This window comes from Somniosus microcephalus, chromosome 9 (genome assembly GCF_052327205.1).
Source record: "Somniosus microcephalus isolate GS21.2 chromosome 9, FLI_Smic_1.0, whole genome shotgun sequence".
In the NCBI taxonomy this organism is placed as follows: domain Eukaryota; kingdom Metazoa; phylum Chordata; class Chondrichthyes; order Squaliformes; family Somniosidae; genus Somniosus; species Somniosus microcephalus.
This window is the reverse complement of record NC_140995.1, coordinates 237,437,247-237,458,998: the sequence shown is the minus strand read 5'-3', so window position 1 is coordinate 237,458,998 and position 21,752 is coordinate 237,437,247. Positions and strand designations below refer to the sequence as shown.

General features: G+C 42.5%; 1 protein-coding gene across 1 annotated transcript in view; it reads left to right on the top strand.

Moving 5' to 3' along the window:
• The window catches only part of LOC147113152 (dynein axonemal heavy chain 8-like), a 1,456,516-nt gene that overhangs the window by 1,397,907 nt on the left and 36,857 nt on the right, over window positions 1-21,752 (top strand). The window contains exon 63 of the mRNA XM_085998053.1: window positions 14,494-14,683. Within this exon, the coding sequence (XP_085854179.1) occupies window positions 14,494-14,683 (190 nt within the window). The remainder of the gene's footprint in view (window positions 1-14,493; window positions 14,684-21,752) is intronic.

Below are 21,752 nucleotides of genomic sequence, written 5' to 3'. Positions count from 1 at the left end.
GGCCACTTGCCAGGACCTGCCCACTTTGCCATCCCTGGCCTTCTGTGCAACCCCCCCCCCCTCACCCGCAGAATGCCAGCTGCGCTCCGTGAGCCCAGCACTTCTCTTGAGTGCCAGGATCTTTTGCCGGCACTCTGATTCCTGGTGGCACAGCTGGGCCCCGGGTCGCGCTGCGCTAGGCCCCTCCCCTTTAATAAGGGGAGGAAGGCCTGCAGTACCACGGCGCGACGTGCCCTGATATTCACTGGCTGTGCCCCAAGAGGGAGGCGGGGCGCTGCCGGTTAATTTTGGGCACGGGGGCGCTAACTTTTTTGGGGCACTAAAAGTAGCGCAAAGTTAGTGCCCCAAAGGGGCCATGACCCAATTTTTCCCCCTTACTCTTTCCTGAATCCTCCCACCCCCACCCCCTTCATTAGTTTAAAGCCCTGTGTACTGCCCTAGTTATTCGGTTCTCAATTATCCAACCTCCCAATCCTCATTGGATACAGGAGTAGTGCTGGAAGACTGGAGGTTTGCTACTGTTATACCACTATTCAAGAAAGGGAGAGAAATAAACCAGGAAACTACAGGCCAATATGTAAGAAGCCCAACAAGGGAGGATTCAGTGCTGGATCTAGTCATTGGGAATGAACCAGAGCAGATAAGAGAAGGAAAAGTAGGGAAACATCTAGGCAATAGTGACCATAATGTAATATGCTTCAAGATAATAATTCAGAAGGACATCAGTATGATGAAGACCAAGGTAATAGATTGGAGAAAAGCTCATTTTGAGGGGCTGAGAATAGAACTTGGGAAAATAAAATGGACAACAACACTGGAAAGCAACAATGTAGAATCGCAATGGGAAACATTTAAAATGGTATTCAACAGAGTCCAGGAAAAATATATTCCTCTAAAAAAAAAGAACAAACTAAACATTAATGAGACACCATGGATGAATAAAGACATAAGGGAAAATTGAGGATATGGAAAGAATACACTAAGTACATGGACAACAGGGGAGAGCATGATCAGGGAGAATATGAAGAGATTAAGAGAGAAGTCAAAAAACAATTCGGAAGGCAAAGAGGAACTATGAAATTAAATTATCAAGGAACATAAAACAAAATAGTAAAATATTCTACAGGCATGTAAATAAAAAAAGGGATGGGAAATTCGGGATGAGAATAAGGAGGATAGATGAGGGTAGTGCATTTGATGTAGTGTATATGGACTTTAGCAAGGCTTTTGATAAGGTTCCACATGACAGACTGGTCACGAAATTAAAAGCCCGTGGGATCCAGGGCAAAGTGTCAAGTTAGATTCAAAACTGGCTTGGAGGCAGTAAGCAGAGGGTAATTGTGAATGGGTTTTGTGACTGGAAGGCTGTTTCCAGTGGTGTTCCGCAGGGCTCAGTACTAGGTCCCTTGCTTTTTGTGGTATATATCAATGATCTAGACTTGAATATAAGGGGTATGATTAAGAAGTTTGCAGATGATACTAAAATCGGCTGTGTGGTTGATACTGAAGAAGGAAGCTGTAGACTGCAGGAAGATATCAATAAATTGGTCAGGTGGGCAGAACAGTGGCAAATGGAATTGAATCTGGAGAAGCGTGAGGTAATGCATTTGGGGAGGGCTAACAAGGAAAGGGAATACACATTAAATGGTAGGACACTGAGTAGTGTAGAGGAACAAAGGGACCTTGGAGTGCATGTCCACAGATCCCTGAAGGTAGCAGGCCAGGAAGATAAGGTGAGATAAGATAAGAAAGATAGGAAAGCATACAGAATGCTTGCCTTTATTAGTCGTGGCATAGAATACAAGAGCAGGGGGGTTATGCTTCAGCTGTATAAAACACTAGTTAGGCCTCAGCTAGAGTACTGCGTGCAGTTCTGGTCACCACATTACAGGATAGATGTGATAGCGCTAGAGTGGGTACAGAGGAGATTTACAAGGATGTTGCTGGGAGTAGAGAATATTAGCTATGAGGAAAGACTGGATAGGCTGGATTTGTTTTCCTTGGAACAGAGGAGGCTGAGGGGAGAAATTATGAGGGGCATAGATAAAGTGGATAGAAAGGACCTACTTCCCTTAGCAGAGGGGTCAAAAACCAGGGGGCACAGATTTAAAGTAATTGGTGGAAGGTTTATCTTATGTTCATTAATAAATAGACATTCTTATTATGAACACAGCTAGCTTTTGCTAGTTACTTTATTGAGCACATGTGGACTAGGTACAGTATCTGTAGAGGCTTCCATCTTGACTGCTGCCTTGTGGGTAGCCTAGTGCCTCATGGGTAATGTAGTCTTAATATATCTACAGCTGGGTAGTGTAGTCTTATACATATAGCTATATACAGCTCAACACAGCTCTACGGCTCTACCTAGTGTCCACTATAGAATGACATGTTAGTGATCATTACATCCCCCTTTCTTTGAGGTTTAACAAAATCAATATCAATCAACTTTCAAGAAAACATTAAAGATAATATCAGTAACACTTTGTTCGTGCTCTATAAACATAAACATTTTCAAAACAGTCAACACATTTTCAAAGCTTTACATTGTACTCAAAGATTAAGTCTATCAGGCTCTTTTACTTCACGTGTGGATCTTCTCAACACGGGTAAGTCTGATGTGTCTTCGTGAGATTGTTCTGGCAGTGAATGACAAGATGCAGTTGCGGCATTGTCATCAATCTGGTCTTGAATAGTCTCTTGTGTTTTTAGGAAGGAACGGCGGTTCCTCCTGAGAATCTGTCCTTCCTCAGTTCTAACAGTGTATGACCTTGGTCCTACTTCCTCAAGATCTGTAGCTTTCCTGTTCCATGGTGCAGGCTTCTTCTTTTTCTTTTTCTCTTTCCACTGCTTAACAACATCTGCTGCGGTTATATCTTTGGACTTTTTCTCCTTGTGTTTTTCCTCTTTGTGCTTTTCTTCCTTTGGCTTCTCTTTGACCTTAAAGTCTTTTTCTTTCTTCTTGGAGAAACTAGGCTTTTTGAAGACATGGCCTTTCATCCTTGATGGGCTCTCTGCTTCATCACCTGAGTCATCTGGTCTGCTTATGGCACAGTTTATACAGTAGACTCTCTTGACCAGTTCTAAGTCCTCACAAGCTTTGTCACCCAATAGTGAATCAAGTCCTTCAGCCACAACAGAAAACATGAGATGATGCACTTTGTCTTTGACTGTCACTTTAAGTCTGCATACACCTAAGCTATCTATTTTCTGACCATTATAGTTCTTCAGTAGCACTGACTTTTTCTGTAGTTTGGGCTTTTATTTCATAGTTTTAATGTCACTCATACTGATTAAGTTTGCTTTTGCCCCAGTGTCCAGTTTCAATGTAACTAATGCTCCATTTATCTGCAGTGGGATCATCCATTTGTCCTCTTTTACTGCATTAACTTTATGTTCAGCATTGTCCATTTCTGAGGGCTGCACATTTTCTGTATCTTTTTTGATATCGTCACATGACACCATTCCTACAAAAAATGTCTCACTTAAATCAGTGTCCTCAATCACATTAACTTGTTGTCCTTTTGTTGTTTTTACTTTTGAAAAGCATTGTTTGGCAAAGTGATTCTTTCCATTACACTTTGTGCACATTTTTCCAAACGCTGGGCATTGTCTTAACTGGTGTTTGTAACCACAGCGTTTACAATTAAAAATGTCATCCTCCGATTGCTTTTCATTTCTGTTCTGCCCACGTTTCTTCGCCTTGTAGGACACAGCACCGACAGCAGCATTATCACTCATTACAATCGCATCATTATTGATTTCACTGAAAGTCTTCACGTGCTTTCGAGCTAGCTCACTGGCTTGGCATATTTTCACTGCATTTTCCAAATTTAGTTCGGTTTCTCTCAACAGACGTTCCCTGACTTTTTTATCATGAATACCAAACACAATCTGGTCACGAATCATGGATGATTTCAGCTCAGAGAAATTACATGTCTGTGCTTTCAGTTTCAGATCAGTTATAAAGCTATCAAAAGTCTCATTTTGCTGCTGTGTCCTTGAACAGAACATGTATCTTTCATAGGTCTCATTCTTTTTGGGAGAGCAATGTGCATCAAATTTTTTTAGCACATCTTCTAATTTTTCTCTGTTCTCCTCTGGATTAAATACAAATGTATTAAATACCTCTATCGCCTGTGGGCCTGCAACCGTAAGCAGCAACGCTATCTTTCTTGCATCTGGCTTTGTACCGAATCCAATGGCTGCAATGTAGAGTTCGAATTGTTGTTTAAAAGTCTGCCAATTGTAGTCGAAAGTTCCTGTGAGTTTCAAACGCTCTGGTGGCTTCAAATTCTCCATTTTGCTTTTCACAATTTTCAGCAGATCTTCACCACCCTGGTACCATCTTATGTTCATTAATAAATAGACATTCTTATTATGAACACAGCTAGCTTTTGTTTGTTACTTTATTGAGCACATGTGGACTAGGTACAGTATCTGTAGAGGCTTCCATCTTGACTGCTGCCTTGTGGGTAGCCTAGTGCCTCATGGGTAATGTAGTCTTAATATATATACAGCTGGGTAGTGTAGTCTTATACATATAGCTATATACAGCTCTACACAGCTCTACGGCTCCACCTAGTGTCCACTATAGAATGACATGTTATTGATCATTACAGTTTAGAGGGGATTTGAGGGGAAATTTCTTCACCCAGAGGGTTGTGGGGGTCTGGAACTCACTGTCTGAAAGGGTGGTAGAGGCAGAAACCCTAACCACATTTATAAAGTACTTGGATGAGCACTTAGGATGCTGTAACCTGCAGGGCTACGGACCAAGAGCTGGGAAGTGGGATTCGGCTGGATAGCTCTTTGTTGGCTGGCGTGGACACGATGGGCCGAAATGGCCTCCTTCCGTGCTGTAACTTTCTATGATTCTATGATTCTAAGGCCACTAAGGGACGGTCAGGATAAAATCACAGGCAGCGATCGCAAAATGACATAAATATTAAATAATTACTTTGCTTCAGTATTTACCAGGGAGACACATCAGGTGGACAGCGGAGTCCAGGACCAGGGGTCACAGTCTAAGGATAAGGGGTAGACCATTTAGGACAGAAATTAGGAGGAATTTCTTCACCCAGAGAGTGGTGAACCTGTGGAATTCTCTACCACAGAAGGCAGTAGAGGCCAGTTCATTAAATATATTCAAGAAGGAGTTAGATATATTTCTTAAGGCTAAGGGGATCAAGGGAATTGGGGAGAAAGCAAGGACAGGGCACTGAATTTGGACGATCAGCAATGGTCACATTGAATGGTGGAGCAGGCTCGAGGGGCCGAATGGCCTACTCTTGCTCCTATCTTCTATGTTTCTATGTTTCTAAGATGCAGGCACTTACTGCAAATGTGGTTGTCCGGGATTACAATGCTCATCACAAACTCCAACATGCTGCAGGTGCAGCACACCACCTGCACTGTCATCCCTATATGACTTTGTTTTATTTAATTAAATTTGTATTTAAGTAACTTCGTTTACAATTTAGTTTCTTGACGGCTTAATTGATCTAGATTATGTTATGGGTAAATGAAATTAAATATCTACCTGTAACACAAAGCTCTTCAAGTAGTGTAGGCAAAAAGCAACAACTCCTTACCCACTTCTCCAAATTCCCACTCTCTCCAAATTCCAAATAAAACACTCTATTTAAGAGCACTCCATTAAATACCACTCTTTGCAGACCACTCTGTGCTTCTGCAGAACTGTTTACATTTATACTCTAGGAACCTCACCTAATTTACAAATATTGGCTCAGCTCCCCCTGCTCTCAGTGATTAGCACCTATTCAAGACAAACACTTACTGACAGTTAACTGCCACTGGCAGGCAGCTTCTGTTAATTACAGTTTTTAAAGTTCTAGGTTAAAATCAAAATGTTAATCTAAATTTCACTTTTTACAGCTACTACTCACCCAATACTTATCAGAGACTCCCACTCTCTCCAAATTTGCAAATAAAACACTCTGTTTAAGTGTGCTCTATGAATCCCGCTCTGTGCAGACCACTCTGTGCTTCTGCAGCTTCTCTTGTACATTCATGTAACTGTAATCCCACATCCCTGGAACCATTCTAGTAAATCTCTCTGTACCATCTCCAACGCTTTCACGTCCTTCCTAAAGTGTGGTGCCCAGAATTGGACACAATCCTCCAGCTATGGCCAAACAAGTATTTTATATAGGTTTAGCAGAACTTCCTGGCTTTTATATTCTATGCCTCTATTTATATTGCCCAGGATGATTTTATTCACTGCTTTGTTAACCTGTCCTGCCATCTTCAAAGATTTGTTCATAAGCTTGTTCAGTTCTCCCTGTACTTGTAAGCCCTTTAAAATGGTATCATTTACAATATATGGTCTCTCCTCATTCTTTGTACCAAAATGGATCTCCTCACACTTCTGTGCATTGAATTTCATCTGCCATGTGTCACCCCATTCCACCAGCTATGTCTTCTTGAAGTCTATTACTATCTTCCTCACTGTTTACTCCAAGTTTCATTTCATCTGCAAATTTCAAAATTTTGCCCTGTACCCCCAAGTACAAGTCATTAATGTCATAGTCATAGAGTCATAACAGCATAGAAGGAGGCCATTCGGCCCATTAAGCCCGTGCCGGCTCTCTGTAGAGCAATCCAGTCAGTCCCATTCCCCCGCTCTATCCCCGTAGCCCTGCAAGTTTATTTCCCTCAAGTGCCTATCCAGTCTCCCCTTGAAAACATTGATTGTGTCCGCTTTCACCACTTCCGTCGGCAGCGAGTTCCAGGTCCTCACCACTCACTGCGTAAAAACATTTTTCCTCACATCCCCCCTGTATCTCTTGCCCAAAACCTTAAATCTGTGTCCCCTAGTCCTTGTACCATTAACTAGTGGGAACATCTTTCCCCGCCTAGCCTATCCAAACCCGTCATAATCTTGTACACCTCTATCAAATCAACCCTCAACCTCCTTTGCTCTAATGAAAACAAATCCAGCTTCTCCAACCTGTCCTTGTAGCTAAGATCCCCCATCCCCAGAACCATTCTGGTAAATCTCCTCTGCACCCTCTCAAGGGTCTTCACATCCTCCCTAAAGTGTGGTGACCAGAACTGGATGCAATACTCCAGTTGTGGCCTAACAGGCGCTTTATAAAGGTTCAGCATAACTTCTCTACTTTTGTACTCAATACCTCTATTTATGAAGCCCAAGATCCTATATGCTTTGTTAACCACTCTCTCAATATGTCCTGCCACCTTCAGGGACCTATGCACATTAACTCCCAGGTCCCTCTGTCCCTGCACACTCTTTAAAACTGTGCCATTAAATATATATTGCCTCTCCCTTCTGCCAAAATGCATCACCTCACACTTCTCTGTATTAAATTCCATCTGTCACTTGTCTGCCCATTCTGCTAGCCTGTTGCAGTCGATTGGTATCATCATCACTGTTTGCCACACCCCCAAGTTTGGTGTCATTGGCAAATTTAGAAATTCTACTCTGTATTCCAATATCCAGGTCATTTATATGTATCAAAAAAAGCACTGGCCCCAGCACTGACCCTTGGGGAACACCATTGTCTACCATCCTCCAGCCTGAAAAACAGCCATTTGCCACAACTCGCTGTTTTCTGTCCTTAAGCCAATTCCTTATCCAAGCTGCCACTGACCCACCTATTCCATGAGCCTCAATTTTGTTAACCAGCCTTCTATGTGGTACTTTGTCAAACGCCTTCCAAAAATCCATGTAGACAACATCCATTGCATTCCCTTCATCGATCCTCTCTGTTACTTCATCAAAAAATTCAATTAGATTAGTCAAACATGATCTTCCTTTTACAAATCCTTGTTGGCTCTCCTTGATTAGCTTAAACCTCTCCAAATGCCCATTAATTTTTTCCTTGATTATTTTTTCTAAAACTTTACCCACCAGTGATGTATATCAAAAACAGCAGTGGTCCTAATACCGAACCATGGCAAATGTTACTGTATACCTTCCTCCTGTCCAAAAAATGGCCATTCACCATAACTCTTTCTATCCCTCTATCCTTCATCCAATTTTGTAACCATGCTGCAACTGTCGCTTTTAATCCATGGGCTTCAAATTTGCTAACAAGCCTAATATGTGGTACTTTATCAAACACCTTTTGAAAGTTCAAATACACAAAACATCAGCTGCACTGTCCTCATCCTCTGTTACCTCATCAAATACTCAATCAAGTTAGTCAAACACGATTGTCCTTAACAAATCCGTGCTGGCTCTCCTCTATTTGTCCATGCTTCTCCAAGTTCAAGAAAGGGTGTAAGGATAAACCCAGCAACTACAGGTCAGTCAGTTTTACCTTGGTAGTGGGGAAGCTTTTAGAAACAATAATCCGGGACAAAATTAACAGCCACTTTGACAAGTGTGGATTAATTAAGGAAAGCCAGCACGGATTTGCCAGCAAAGTTCAAGCCCATGAATAAAAGGGACAGCATGGATATGAAATTGGCTAAGTGACAGACCTGGAGGAAGGTACACAGTGGGGAAGGGGCTTAATTTAAAGGGGCTACAAAGCTCCCCTTATGATGAAAAGAAAATACTCAATTGGCCTAACTATTGTTTGCTGTATACAGAATTGTTTAAATAATTGGATTGAAAATCTTTACTGCACTCCAAAAGCTACAGGACATTTCTCCTTATAGCACAGTGAGGTGTTGTGAGGAAGTTTAGTTGGATGCAGTAGTGCACAATGTTGATGAGAATTTAGATATGGAAGCCATTTCTTGTTTCTGCCTGGCCAGAATCTTCCTGCTAATTACATTTCTCATCAATGCGTTTATTGCATAAATCTCTAACGTGTCAAAAGCCTATAAGAGTCAAAATAAGACAGAACCTGCTGGAAATGCACAGATCAATCAGCAGCTGAAAGAGAATGATGTCCCATATCTGAAACAACCTGTCTTTCTTGTTCAGGTGCTGATGGATCTGCTCCACTGTTTTTACTTCAGATTTCCAGTATTTGTATTTCTGTTTCTTTTTGGGCGCAATCTTGCCAGCCCTGGGGAGGCGGGTATGGAGGCGGGACTGCCAGGAAAATGGCAGAATTTGGGGGCGGGTGCCCAACCTGCCTCCATGCCATCTTGCCAGGAGGCGGGTAGTCGTCCCGTGCCGGGTCCTGTCTCCTTGGAGGCGGGAAGGGATCAAAACCAATTAACTGCCTGTTAACAGGTAGTTAACAGACAGCTTCACAGAGCTGTCAAACGATGGCAATACGTCTGTCAAAAATTTTTGACAAATGAAACGTCATACATTGACGTTCTCTGCAACCAGCTTTCCCTTAATTGGCGGGCTTAAGAAGATCAATCAAGGGAAAATAGCGTGGGTTGGCCACAAGTCGTTGGAGGCGGGACTGAAACCCGACAAGTGGGAGTCTCACCTCCAAAAGCTCCCCATTGGCAAAATCACCCCCTTAGTGTCTGTAAAAAAGGTATGTGCAATCGAATACTGCATTAGTTTAGATCATTTAGATCATTTGTCTGCATCAAGGAGATTCCTGGATTCAATTCAATTCAATTCAATTCAAATTGCTTTATTGGCATGATAAGGTACATCTTATGTTGCCAAAGCATCAAAAAACATTTATGGTTGAACACATAAATGCAGATCTATTCATACAGTGTATAAACAGATATATCCCTGAGTGTATAAATATACATTCGTATCATTTGTATATACTCTTTTCTTAGGTTTACTGGTTGTCCCTCTGTTTATGGCAAGCTGTAACATAGTGTGCCGCTAAGGTTACACAGTTTCTCTGTTCCCCTAGTAGGTATGGGAGTTTTTGGTCGTCATTCAAATTTCTGAATTCAGAGCATATTTGTGTGAATTTTTGGTAGAAATTCTCCCTGATGCCCTGATATTTTCCACAAGCTGTGAGGAAGTGCATCTCTGTCTCCACCACTCCCTGACTGCAGTAAGAGCATATCCTGTCCTCTCTTGGCAGCCGGGTCTGTCTGTGTCTGCCTTTTTCGATGGCCAGGCTATGTTCACTAAGTCTGTACCTTGTCAAGGTTTTTCTCAGTTTGCTATCCTTTACCATGGTCAGGTATTCAGCCATGTTGTATTGTCTGTTTAGGGCCAAGTAGCAATTGAGTTTGTTTTGGGTTTTTGTTGTTTCTGCCCAATATGACAGGTATTTTTCCTTTTGCTTAGTGACAATTGTGTTGGGTCGAATTCTCTGTGCTACGATGTCACTGTCCTGGGGCTGGTTATTGTTAGTAGTGTTAGTGGTTGCTTCACTGAGTCCCAGGACTAGTTGACTGAGGGTATTCTTCTTTATGGTCCTCTCTTGGCATTTCAGGGCTTCGTAATGATAGCAGTGGGGGTTGCTCATTTTTAGGTGTTTCCAAAATTTGGTGGCTCTTTTTTGGATAGTAATTATTAATGGATATTGGCCTAGTTCTGCCCTGCATGCATTGTTTATGGTTTTCCTTTGAGTCCGGAGGATACTTTTACAGAATTCTGCATGTAGGATCTCAATTGGGTGTTTGTCCCATTTTGCAAATTCTTGTTGTGTTAGCGGTCCCCACACCTCACTTCCATAGAGTGCAATTGGTTCAATTACTGATTTAAAAATTTTGAGCCAAATGCTAATTGGGATTTCTATTTGGATTGATCTTTTAATGGCATAGAAAGCCCTTCTAGCTTTCTCTTTCAGTTCATTCACAGCCAGATGAAAATTTCCCGTAGAGCTGATTTTTAAGCCCAAGTATGTGTAGTTAGTGGTTTGTTCAATTTTAGTTGTTCCTAGTGTGAAATTTATTCTGGGTCCCTGATGTCTGGATCTTTGCTGGAACACAAGGACTTTGGTTTTTTGGTGGTTTATTGTCAGGGCCCAGGTCTGACAGAATGACTCCAGCAGATCCAGGTTCTGCTGTAGACCCTCCTTAGTTGGTGACAGCAGAACCAGGTCATCTGCATAGAGGAGGAATTTAACCTTGGATTCATATAGGGTGAGGCTGGGTGCTGTAGATTGTTCAAGTAGTTTTGCCAATTCATTTATGTAAATATTAAAGAGTGTTGGTGAGATGGGCAAGCCCTGTGTCACACCACGCCCCTGTGGGAAGTATTTTGTTTGTTTGTCTCCAATTTTAACTGCACATTTATTGTTTGTATACATTGATTTAATTACATCATATGTTTTTCCCCCTACACCACTTTCAATAAGTTTCAAGAATAGACCGTCATGCCAGATGGAATCGAAAGCCTTCTGGAAATCTATAAAGCAGGCAAAAATGTTGCTTTTGTTTTGATGAACATGTTTGTCAATTAGGGTCTGTAGGGTGAAGATATGATCTGATGTTCTATAGTTTGGTAGGAATCCAATTTGGCTTTTACTCAAGACATTGTGCTCCTCAAGGAAGTTTATAAGTCTTTTGTTTATGATACTACAGAAAACCTTCCCCAGGTTACTGTTTACACAGATGCCTCGATAGTTATTTGGGTCAACTTTGTCCCCACTTTTGTATATGGGCGTTATGAGTCCTTTGTTCCAGATATCAGGGAAGTTGAAGAGTTTCAGTATAGCCAATTTCATTTTATCGTCCGTGTGTTTAATCATCTCGCTTAGGATGCCGTCTGCACCGCAAGCTTTTCCTGGTCGCAGGTCCTTGAGTTTTTCAATTAGCTCTTTTTCAGATATTATGGGGTCTATCGGGTTTTGGTTATCTTTTATGGCAAATTCGAGCTTTGCCAGTTTTTTGCATATTTGGTATTGCCCTGGGCTTAGTGTGTTTTTCTGGTATAATTTTTCAAAATGGTTTTCCCATGTGTCTCCGTTTTGAATGACCAATTCGTCGTGTTGTTTTTTGTGTAATGTATTCCAGTTGTCCCAGAAACAATTGGAATCAATGGATTCCTCAATGGAGATGAGTGTATTCTTAATATACTGCTCTTTCTTGGTTCTGAGTGTGTTTTTGTATTGTGTTAGTGCCTGACAATAAGTAAGGTGTAATTCCTCGTTTCCTGGTTGTCTGTGTTTTTGGTTTGATATTTTTCTGAGTTTTTTCCTCATGTTCTGGCAATCGGAGTCAAACCATTTTTCGTAGTTTTTTGTTTTGGGTTTGTTCTTGTGAACTTTCAAGTTTGACATTGATGCCAAATTATCAAAAATATTATTTAGGTTATTCACTGCCCGGTTTATGCCTTCTTTATTGTGTGTGTATGTATTTTCCAGAAAGGTGTCCAAGAGAGCTTGAGTTGTTTGATTGCTAATTGCTTTCTGGTATTTTTCCGTGCTGTTTTTGGCCCATCTGTAAGATTTTTTAATGTTGTACAGCTTACTGGGTTGTGTTTCTGTGTTGGTTGTTTCTGTCCTTTCAAGATATGCAGTAATTTGACTGTGATCTGACAGTGTTGTTTGTGGTTTGACTGTGAATGTCCTGAAAGAGGATGGGTCCAGATCTGTAATCATATAGTCTACGGTGCTGAAGCCAAGAGGTGAGTAATAGGTGGATCTTCCTAGGAAGTCTCCCAATAACCTATCATTGACAATGTACAGACCCAGGCTTCGACAGAGCTGCAGGAGCTGTTTTCCGTTAGCATTTGTCTGTTTGTCGCAGTTATGCCTGTGTGGATGGGAAGGGAGATCAAAGTGGTTATTCCCAAATATGTAATTATTCCCATGATTATTGGTGAAGTCTGGTTCTTCGCCAGTTCTTGAGTTGAGGTCCCCACAGATCAACACATTTCCCTGGGCCTGGAATTGGATAATCTCCCTCTCTATGTTGGAGAAGGTGTCCTCTTTGAAGTACAGGGATTCTGTCAGGGGGATATAGAGTGTGCAAATGAAAACATCTTTCATGCTAGAGATGACGCCCCTCTTAATTTTGAGCCATAAGTGGTTTTCGCCTTTTTTTATCAATTTAATGTAATTCCTAAGCTCTGCTTTAATCCAAATCAGTATGCCTCCAGATTCTCTGCCCTGGGTTACTCCTGGCAATTTATTGGAGGGGACCACCAGCTCTGTGTACCCAATGGGACAGCCAGTGTGCCCTTCTCCTCTACACCAGGTTTCCTGTAAAAAGATAATATCTAGATCTTTGATCTCATCTAGGAACTCTGGGGTCCCACTCTTCATGCCAAGCATAGAAGAGCGTAGACCTTGGATATTCCAGGTTGAGATATATAAGGATTTCATGCTAAAATTGATCTTTTACTGTGATGGGTTAAAATATGATAAATAGTGATATGTGTTTGTCATGTCTAAATGGGGAAAAAAGAACATTTCAATTGTCTATAAATGCTGAGGATAATTGGTTACAACTTTTTCTAACAACTAGTCCTTATTTTTTCTGATCCATAAGGCGGGAGTGGATGCTGCTGATCGCCTGCATTATGTCTCTTAATGGATTGTCTCTGCCTGTGGTATTGCGTATGCCCTGAGCACCTCTCCCTCTGCCTGGCTGGGGGTGGTCCTGTTCCCCTGTAGGACAGGAGTGGTGCAGGTCCGACATTGTTGTTGTGCGTGGGGATCCTCTCTGGTCCCGGTTGGTGTGGTGGTGGTCTCTGTAGTAGTCCTGGTCTGTATCCCGTTGGTCTTTGGTGATCGGGGGGGGGGGTCCTTTTGGGATCTTGGTGTGGACCCAGTTAAAAGCGACATCCTTCAGGTCCTTCGCAAAGACCGACATTCGATTCCTGTGGATATGGACTTGGTCGTAAAGACATTCCACATCGAGGGTGGGGTGTTGGGCCAGGTGCACGTTATGTTTTAATTCACTGTCTCTTGCTATGCTTGCATTTATCTCGTGGATTATTTTGTTGTTGAAGTCTCTTCTCGGCAATAGTGTGGAAACAGTGATTCTAGTGTTTGGGAAGGTGTCACTTGCCTTCTCAATCACTGATCCGAGCAATGTTGCTACCCTTTTCTGCTGGGCCCTTAGGTCATTTGTGCCAGTGTGTATTATTATGTGTTGGGGGGAGCCTAATTGGGTTTTGGTCAGCCATTCTAGGGCTCTGTCTGTTGTTGGGCACCAGAGCTTTTCTACTTTACGTCTAGGGAAGAGCCTTTTCTCCCACAGGTATTTCCCATTTGAGTCTATGAGTATTAGCCTTGTTGGTGTTTACTGGTTTGTGGCTTTCATCTGGACTCACAGGTTGTGTGTTGGACTGGGGTGGTCGTGTCTGGTGTGTGCGTTCCTCTTGTGAACGGCTCGGCTGTGGTTCCAAAGTGGTGGGGGCAGACTGGGTTTCAGTGTGCTGGTCGGTCTGTGTGGCTCCCCCTGTATTGTGGGTCTGCTGCTGTTGTTCAGTGTGAGAGTGCAGCTGCCCAGTCGGGCTCTGTACTGTCTTATCTCTAGCCTCTGGCTGCTGGGCTAATGCCGCTCTCTCTCCCCTGTGTCTCTCTTTGTCTTTCTGCAGCTCTTTCACCTGCTTCTCAAGTAAGTTCAGATCCCTCCTGTGTCTCTCCCTCTCTTGTTTTTGTTCCTGTTTTATTGCTGAAATGATGTTTTTTCTATGAAGTGCAATGCTCTCTCTCTTTTCCATTGCAGAATTTAACAGATGCCTTGGATAACATTTACGATGCTCGTGTCCCTGCAGTGTGGAAGAGGATTTCCTGGGATTCTTCTACATTGGGATTTTGGTTCACAGAGTTCCTAGAGAGAAATTCACAATTTTCCTCCTGGATCTTTGAGGGCAGGCCCAATGTGTTTTGGATGACAGGGTTCTTTAATCCCCAGGGTAAGTACCAGTAATCTAAAGAGCAGTACACCATGGTACTAAGTGTGAAGCAGTGCTGTCTAAAGATGATTTGCATCATTGACCAATTACAAATTACATTCGGAGATTAATTTAGTTTGTCACCATCTTTGGAAATATAACTCTTTTAATGATGGAATTTCACCATCAGGATCCACTCTTAATAATTACATTTATAAAAAAAATTATGATTAACAAAAATGCTCTTTGAAAAAAAAAATCTTAACAGAAATGAATATCAGCATCAATATTTGTGTGTGTGTAAAATTCAGTTCCCTCCCCCACTGGGCTCAGGAACCTTCCTCCCCATATCACCATTGGCTCTTTAAAACAAACAGAAAAAATCAAAGCAGTATTTCAGTACTGTATCTGGAATAGTGCGTTTGATGTTGGGCACTGCCCCTCAGGAAGGATGTACTGGCCTTGGAGGGGATGCAGTGCAGATTCACCAGACTGATACTATGGTACGGGGTTAAATTATGAGGACAGATTGCATAGACTTGGCTTGAGTATAGGAGATGAAGGGATGAACTGATTGAGGTGTGTAAAATGTTAAAAGGATTTGATGTGTTAAAAGAATTTGATGTGGTAAATACAGAGAAACGCTTTCCTCAGGTATGGGGAATTAAGAATAAGGAGACATAACATTAAAATCAGAGCTAGGCCATTCAGGAGTGTTGTCAGGAAGCACTTCTTCACACAAAGCGTAGTGGAAATCTGGAACTCTCTCCCCCAAAAGGCTGTGGATGCTGGGACAATTTGAGCTTTCAAGATAGATTTTTGTTAAGTAAGAGTATCAGGGGATATGGAGCCAAGGCAGCAGAATGGTGCTGATGTGCAGCTTAGCCATGATCTAATTGAATGGCGGAGCAGGTTCGAGGGATTGAATGGCCTACAGGTGTTCCTAATGTGACGAACTAATCCTGGTACATTGTAACTGGTTGATGTTTAAAAGGGGCCCAAATAGTGAGTCTCTTCTTTTAAATAAAGAGATAGCTGTATTCATTTCCAAACCCATTTCATTGTTACAAAAACAGAGAATTCTGGAAACACTCAGCAAGTCAGGCACTGCACCTGTGGAGAGAAGCAACAAGTCAACGTTTCAGGCATTGCCCTTCATCAGAACCAGAAAATATTACAGATGAAAAGTTTATAGGAAGAAACAGAGCAAGGGAAAGGGAAACGGGAAAGCAAACATATGCACAAGAAAAGAAAGAGAGGAGCTATCAAGTATCAGTGGAGGACAGGAGATGGTTAACTGATCAGCATGATAATAGCGAGTGACAAAAAGATGCACGATGAGAGAAATTAGAAAAATAAAAGATATAAAGGAGGTCCAGAGACTGTGTGAATAGTTAAGGCAAGTTAGTGAAGTTGGAGAGGGGAAGCATGAAAACCTGGTAAAGCAGAGCAGGCTCCAGTGGCCCAGGACTCTGGTGGAAGAAAAAGGCAAGTCAATATGAGAGGTATGGAGCACCCTGCCAACGGTGTACTGATGGGGGATCCCCATCCACTCACTCCCTCCCTGAAGTTGTTGAAGTTAATATTTAGACCAGACGGCTGGAATATGCCGAGTAGAAAGATGATGTGGTGTTCCTCAAGCTTGTAGTGAGCTTAGGTGGCCAAGGACAGAGACAGATCCCCACAGCTACCTATAAATCCAACTGTATTGTGAAGAAATTCTAATCTAACCCAACAGAGCGAGAAAAAAATGTTCTGATGCACTTTAGCAGCTGCTTGTAACTGAACAGAACTAAACTGTGACTAAGTTGCCTGTACAGCAATGTACACAGCATCCAATATAAAATAAAATAAAAACTGGGGAACCGGAGGCAATAATATGTAGCGAGTAATATGTAGTAGGAATATGGCTGCAGAAGGAACAGACTTGCAACTAAATACTGATTATGACATAATCAGAAAGGATAGGGAAGGAAGAAGTGGGGTAGGGAAGCTATACTAATTGGAGATAACATAATGGCAGTTGAAAAAAGCGACATAACTAACAGAAGATTAGAAACAGAAACCATATGGATCAAAATAAGAGATAAGAAAGGATTGTTCATGCTAATAAGGGTATACTACAGACCACCTAATAATGGAAAGGAGGCGGAGGAAGAAATATGTAAGCAAATATGTGAACTTAAGGAAATAAGAATATAAGAATTAGGAGTAGGCCATACGGCACTTGAGCCTGCTCCACCATTCAATAAAATCATTGCTGATCTTCGACCTCAACTCCACACTCCCGCCCGATCCCCATATCTTTTGATTCCCCTAGAGTCCAAAAATCTATCTATCTCAGCCTTGAATATATTCAATGATGCAGCACCACAGCCCTCTGGGGCAGAGAATTCCAAAGATTCACAACCCTCTGAGTGAAGAAATTCCTCCTCACTTCAGTCTTAAATGGCCGACCCCTCTGTTCCAAGGAAAACAATCCCAGCCTATCCAATCTTTCCTCATAGCTAAAGTTTTCCAGTCCTGGCAACATCCTTGTAAATCTCCTCTGCACCCTCTCCAGTGCAATCACATCCTTCCTGTAATGTGGTGACCAGAACTGCACGCAGGACTCAAGCTGTGGCATAACTAGTGTTGTATACAGTTCAAGCATAACTTCCCTGCTCTTATATTCTATGCCTCAGCTAATAAAGGAAAGCATTCCATATGCCTTTTTAACTATTTTATCGACCTGTCCTGCTATCTTTAAGGATCTGTGGACATACACTCCAATGTCCCTCTGTTCCTCCACACCTCTCAGTATCCTCCCATTAATTGTGTATTCCCTTGCCTTGTTGCCCCTCCCCAAATGTATTACCTCACACTTTTCTGGATTGAATTCCAGTTGACACTTTTCTGCCCAACTGACCAGTTCATCAATATCTTCTTTCAGTCTAAAGCTTTCCTCCTCACTGTCAACCACATGGACAAATTTTGTATCATCTACAAATTTCTTTATCATGCCCCCTACATTTAAGTGTTAATCATTAATATACATTACAAAAAATAAGGAACCGAGTACTGAGCCCTGTGGAACCCCACTGAAAAGACTTCCAGTCTCCCTCGGACTATTTGGGGGTCTATAATACACTCCCAGCAGTGTGGTTGCCCCTTTTTTGTTCTTTAGTTCAACCCATATGGCCTAATTTGATGATCTTTCGAACATATCATCCTTCCTCACAGCTGTAATTGTCTCTTTAGTCAATACTGTGATTCCCCCCTCCTTTTTTAACCCCCTCTCTATCTCGCCTGAAAACCCTATAACCAGGAATGTTCAGCTGCCATTCCTGCCCTTCTTTCTGCCGTGTCTCAGTAAAGGCTATAGCATACTCCCACGTGTCTAGCTGTGCCCTCAGCTCATTTCCCTTATTTCCTAGACTCCTTGCATTAAAGTATATACCATTTAGCATTGCCAAACTGCCTTGTTGTCGATTTCCTAGCCCTTGTTTCCTCTGCCTTCCAAACTCGCTTACTAATTTTCTGCCCTCCATTTCCAGCTTTGCTTCTCTCCCTTCTGAAAATACTCTCAGGTTCCCATCCCCCTGTCAAGCTCGTTTAAACCCTTCCCAACAGCACTAACAACCACCACCCCCCTCCCCCGCAAGGATATTGGTCCCGGCTCTGTTGAGGTGCAACCCGTCTGGCTTGTACAGGTTCCACCTCCCCCAGAAATGGTCCCAATGCCTCAAGAATCTAAAGGATTCTAAAGCCGCCCTCCCTCCTGCACCAACTCTCCAGCCACGCATTCATCTGCTCTATCCCCCTATTTCTGTACTCACTAGTACGTGTCACTGGGAGTAATCCGGAGATTACTACCTTTGAGGTGCTGCTTTTTAATCTCTCTCCTAACTCCCTAAAATCTGCCTGCAGGACCTCATCCCTCTTTCTACCTATGTCTACCTTTCTACCTAAATAGCTGAGGCCCAAGAACTGATCTTTGAGGCACCCACTAGTAACAGCCTGTCAACCAGAAAATGACCCGTTTGTCCCTACTCTCTGTTTTCTGTCCGTTAACCAATCCTCTATCCATGCATATAAATGAACCCCAACCCCATGAGCCTTATCTTGCATAACATCCTTTTATGTGGCAGCTTATCGAATGCCTTTTGGAAATCCAAATATACTACATCCACTGGTTCCCCTTTATCTACCCTGCTAGATATAAGTAAAGGACATAGAATAATAATCATGGGAGATTTTAACTACCCCCAAATATACTGGCAAGAAGGTGTATAGGGAATGGAGTTTTTACAATGTTTGCAAGACTTCTTTTCTACCCAGTATATAAAAAGCTCAACAAGAGAGGGAGTGCTGCTGGATCTAGTAATGGAAAAAGAACCAGAACAGATAAAAGAAGTAAATGTAGAGGAACAGCTAGGCAATAATGATCACAGCACAATAAACTTTAAGATAAAGATTGAGAAGGACATAAGTAAAACAAAGACCAAAGTAATAAGTTTGAAAAAAGCTGATTTTAAGGGTATGAAAATGGAACCAAGAAAAATAAACCGGAAAAATGCACTGACAAACAAAGAAGTAGAACAGTAGTGGGAAACATTTAAAATGGTGATCAATAGAGTCCAAGAGAAATATCCCACCACAAAGCAAGAAGAAACCAACCAGTAATGACACACCAAGGATGAATAAAGAAGTAAGGGCAAAATTGAAACTAAAGACAAACACTAAGTACATTGACCACAAAGGACAGGGTGACAAAAGGGAATACGAAAAAGTTAGGATAGAAGTTAAAAAAAATTAGGAAGGCAAAGACAATCTACGAAATTAAATTATCAAGGAATAAAAAAGAAATAGTAAAGTATTCTAAAGACATATAAATAACAAAAGAAGAATCAGGATAGGAATAGAGAAACTAAGGGATACACAGGATAAACTCACAGGTAATGACAGTGAAATGGCAGAAATATTCAATAATTACTTTGCCTCAGTGTTTACCAGCATGGTGGACATGACATTAGAAAAAGAGATCAAAAAGATATAAAGACATTTAGGATAGAAAGGAGGAGATAATTGATAAACTAATCAATCTTAGAGAGGATAAAAACCCTGGTCTGGATGGATTGCATCCATAAATATTATAAGAAGTTAGGGAAGAGATAGCAGAGGCATTATAACGTATATATGAAAATTCATTGGAAAAGGGAATAGTGTCAGAACGCTAGCGGACACTTAATGTGATTCCTATATATAAAATGGGAGATAGAACAAGCCCAGGGAACTATAGACCAATTAGCTTAATGTCGGTGGTAGGAAAGATACTGGAATCCTTAATTAAAGATATAATAGAAATACATCTAGAAACTGAAAATTTAATAAAGAGTAGACAGCACGGATTCCAAAAGGGAAGATCATGCTTGACCAACCTTATTGAATTTTTTGAAGAAGTGACAGAAAAAGTAGATCAGGGTAATGCAGTAGACATTATGGTCTAGAAATTGGAGGTGTTATTGCTGGCCGTTAAGGCCCGTTTTGGAAAAAGAATAGCGGCCGCCTCACTTCCGCCTGCTGCCAGCGGGTCCCACAGCGGCTGCCATTTTTGACTGGGCAGCAGCGTTGCCGATGTCCGCGCTCACTGGGGATATGTAGATTATGCAGATCGTGACATCAGTGAATGTGCAATGCTCACCTGACGTCTGATCTGCCATTTTCGCATTCGTCGCTCCACTTATCGGCCTGTGTTAATTATGACCAGCTGACCAAGTGTTCACAAGCAGGAAGGAGCTTCCAGCAGCGTTATTTAAAGAGATAATCAGCAACAACTTGCAGCTGACATGCTTTTTCAGTTTGACTGGCTCTGTGTAACTTTCAGCAACTCTTACAGCTTTCTAAACTTGTTTCAAGTTTCTAAAGTGACAGGAAGTGTTGGTGCAAGTGGAGAACACCTTCATTCTTATTTAAAGGCTTCTGCTCACAACACTTGCTCACAGTCATGGGGGTTCTACTTGCAGCCCCCCTCGCGCTGGAGTATCTTTGGGAGAAGGAGCGGAGGCAGTGAAGAAGAGGAGTAGGTGCGCGCAGAGGGAGGAGGAGAAGGGCCAGGAGGGCTCTCAACAGGAGGCCTTACCCATCTAGGGTCTTCAGCGAGCACGTCTCTTGTCTCCACTTAAACAAGGAACAGTGTATTAGGAGGTTCTGCTTCACCAAGGAGGTGGTCACAGAACTCTGCCACCTCCTGCAACCAGACCTGCAGCCTCAGAGCAGGGCAACCACAGCTCTCTCAGTGGCTCTCAATTTCTATGTCAGTGGATCCTACCAGTCTGCAGCAGGAGACATAACTAACATCTTCCATTTCCCCATCCATTGCTGCATCCGGGAGGTCATAGAGGCTCTCCACGCCAAGAGAAGGGACTTCATTGTCTTCTCTCTGAACAGAGAGAAGCAGGACAAGCACACAGGATAGCGGGCATCCCCATGATGCAGGGCGCCATCGACTGCACCCACGTAGCTTTGACGGCAGCATATACCAATCCTGAGATCTTCCATAACCGCAAAGACTACCACTCACTTAATGTGCAGTTGGTGTGTGACCACACCCAGCGCTCCTTGATGGTCAATGCCCACTATTCAAGCATCAGTCATGATGCCTGCATCCTACACCAGACCGATGTGTCAGCAATCTTCCAGCCACCACATCAAACTCGAGGGTGGCTGCTCGGAGACAAGGGCTATCCGCTCTCCACCTGGCTGATGACTCCCCTACGCAACCCCACCATTCCTGCCCAGCACTCATATAATGAGAGCCATGCTGCCGCCAGGAACATCATCAAGCAGACCATCGGGGTGCTGGAGCAACGGTTCCGCTGCCTTGACCAATACCCGCCGGAGCGGGTATCCCATTTCGTTGTGATCTGTTGCAAGCTTCACAACTTGGCCATCATGAGGGCACAGCCCTTGCCAGCAGGAATTGCAGGACCACCTCAGGAGGAGGACGAGGGAGATGAGGAGGATGAAGAGGAAAAGGAAGGGGAGCTAAAGGAAGAGGAGGAAGACGAGGCGGAAGGGAGGAGGCAGGCAGCAAATCCCCCTTCTGATA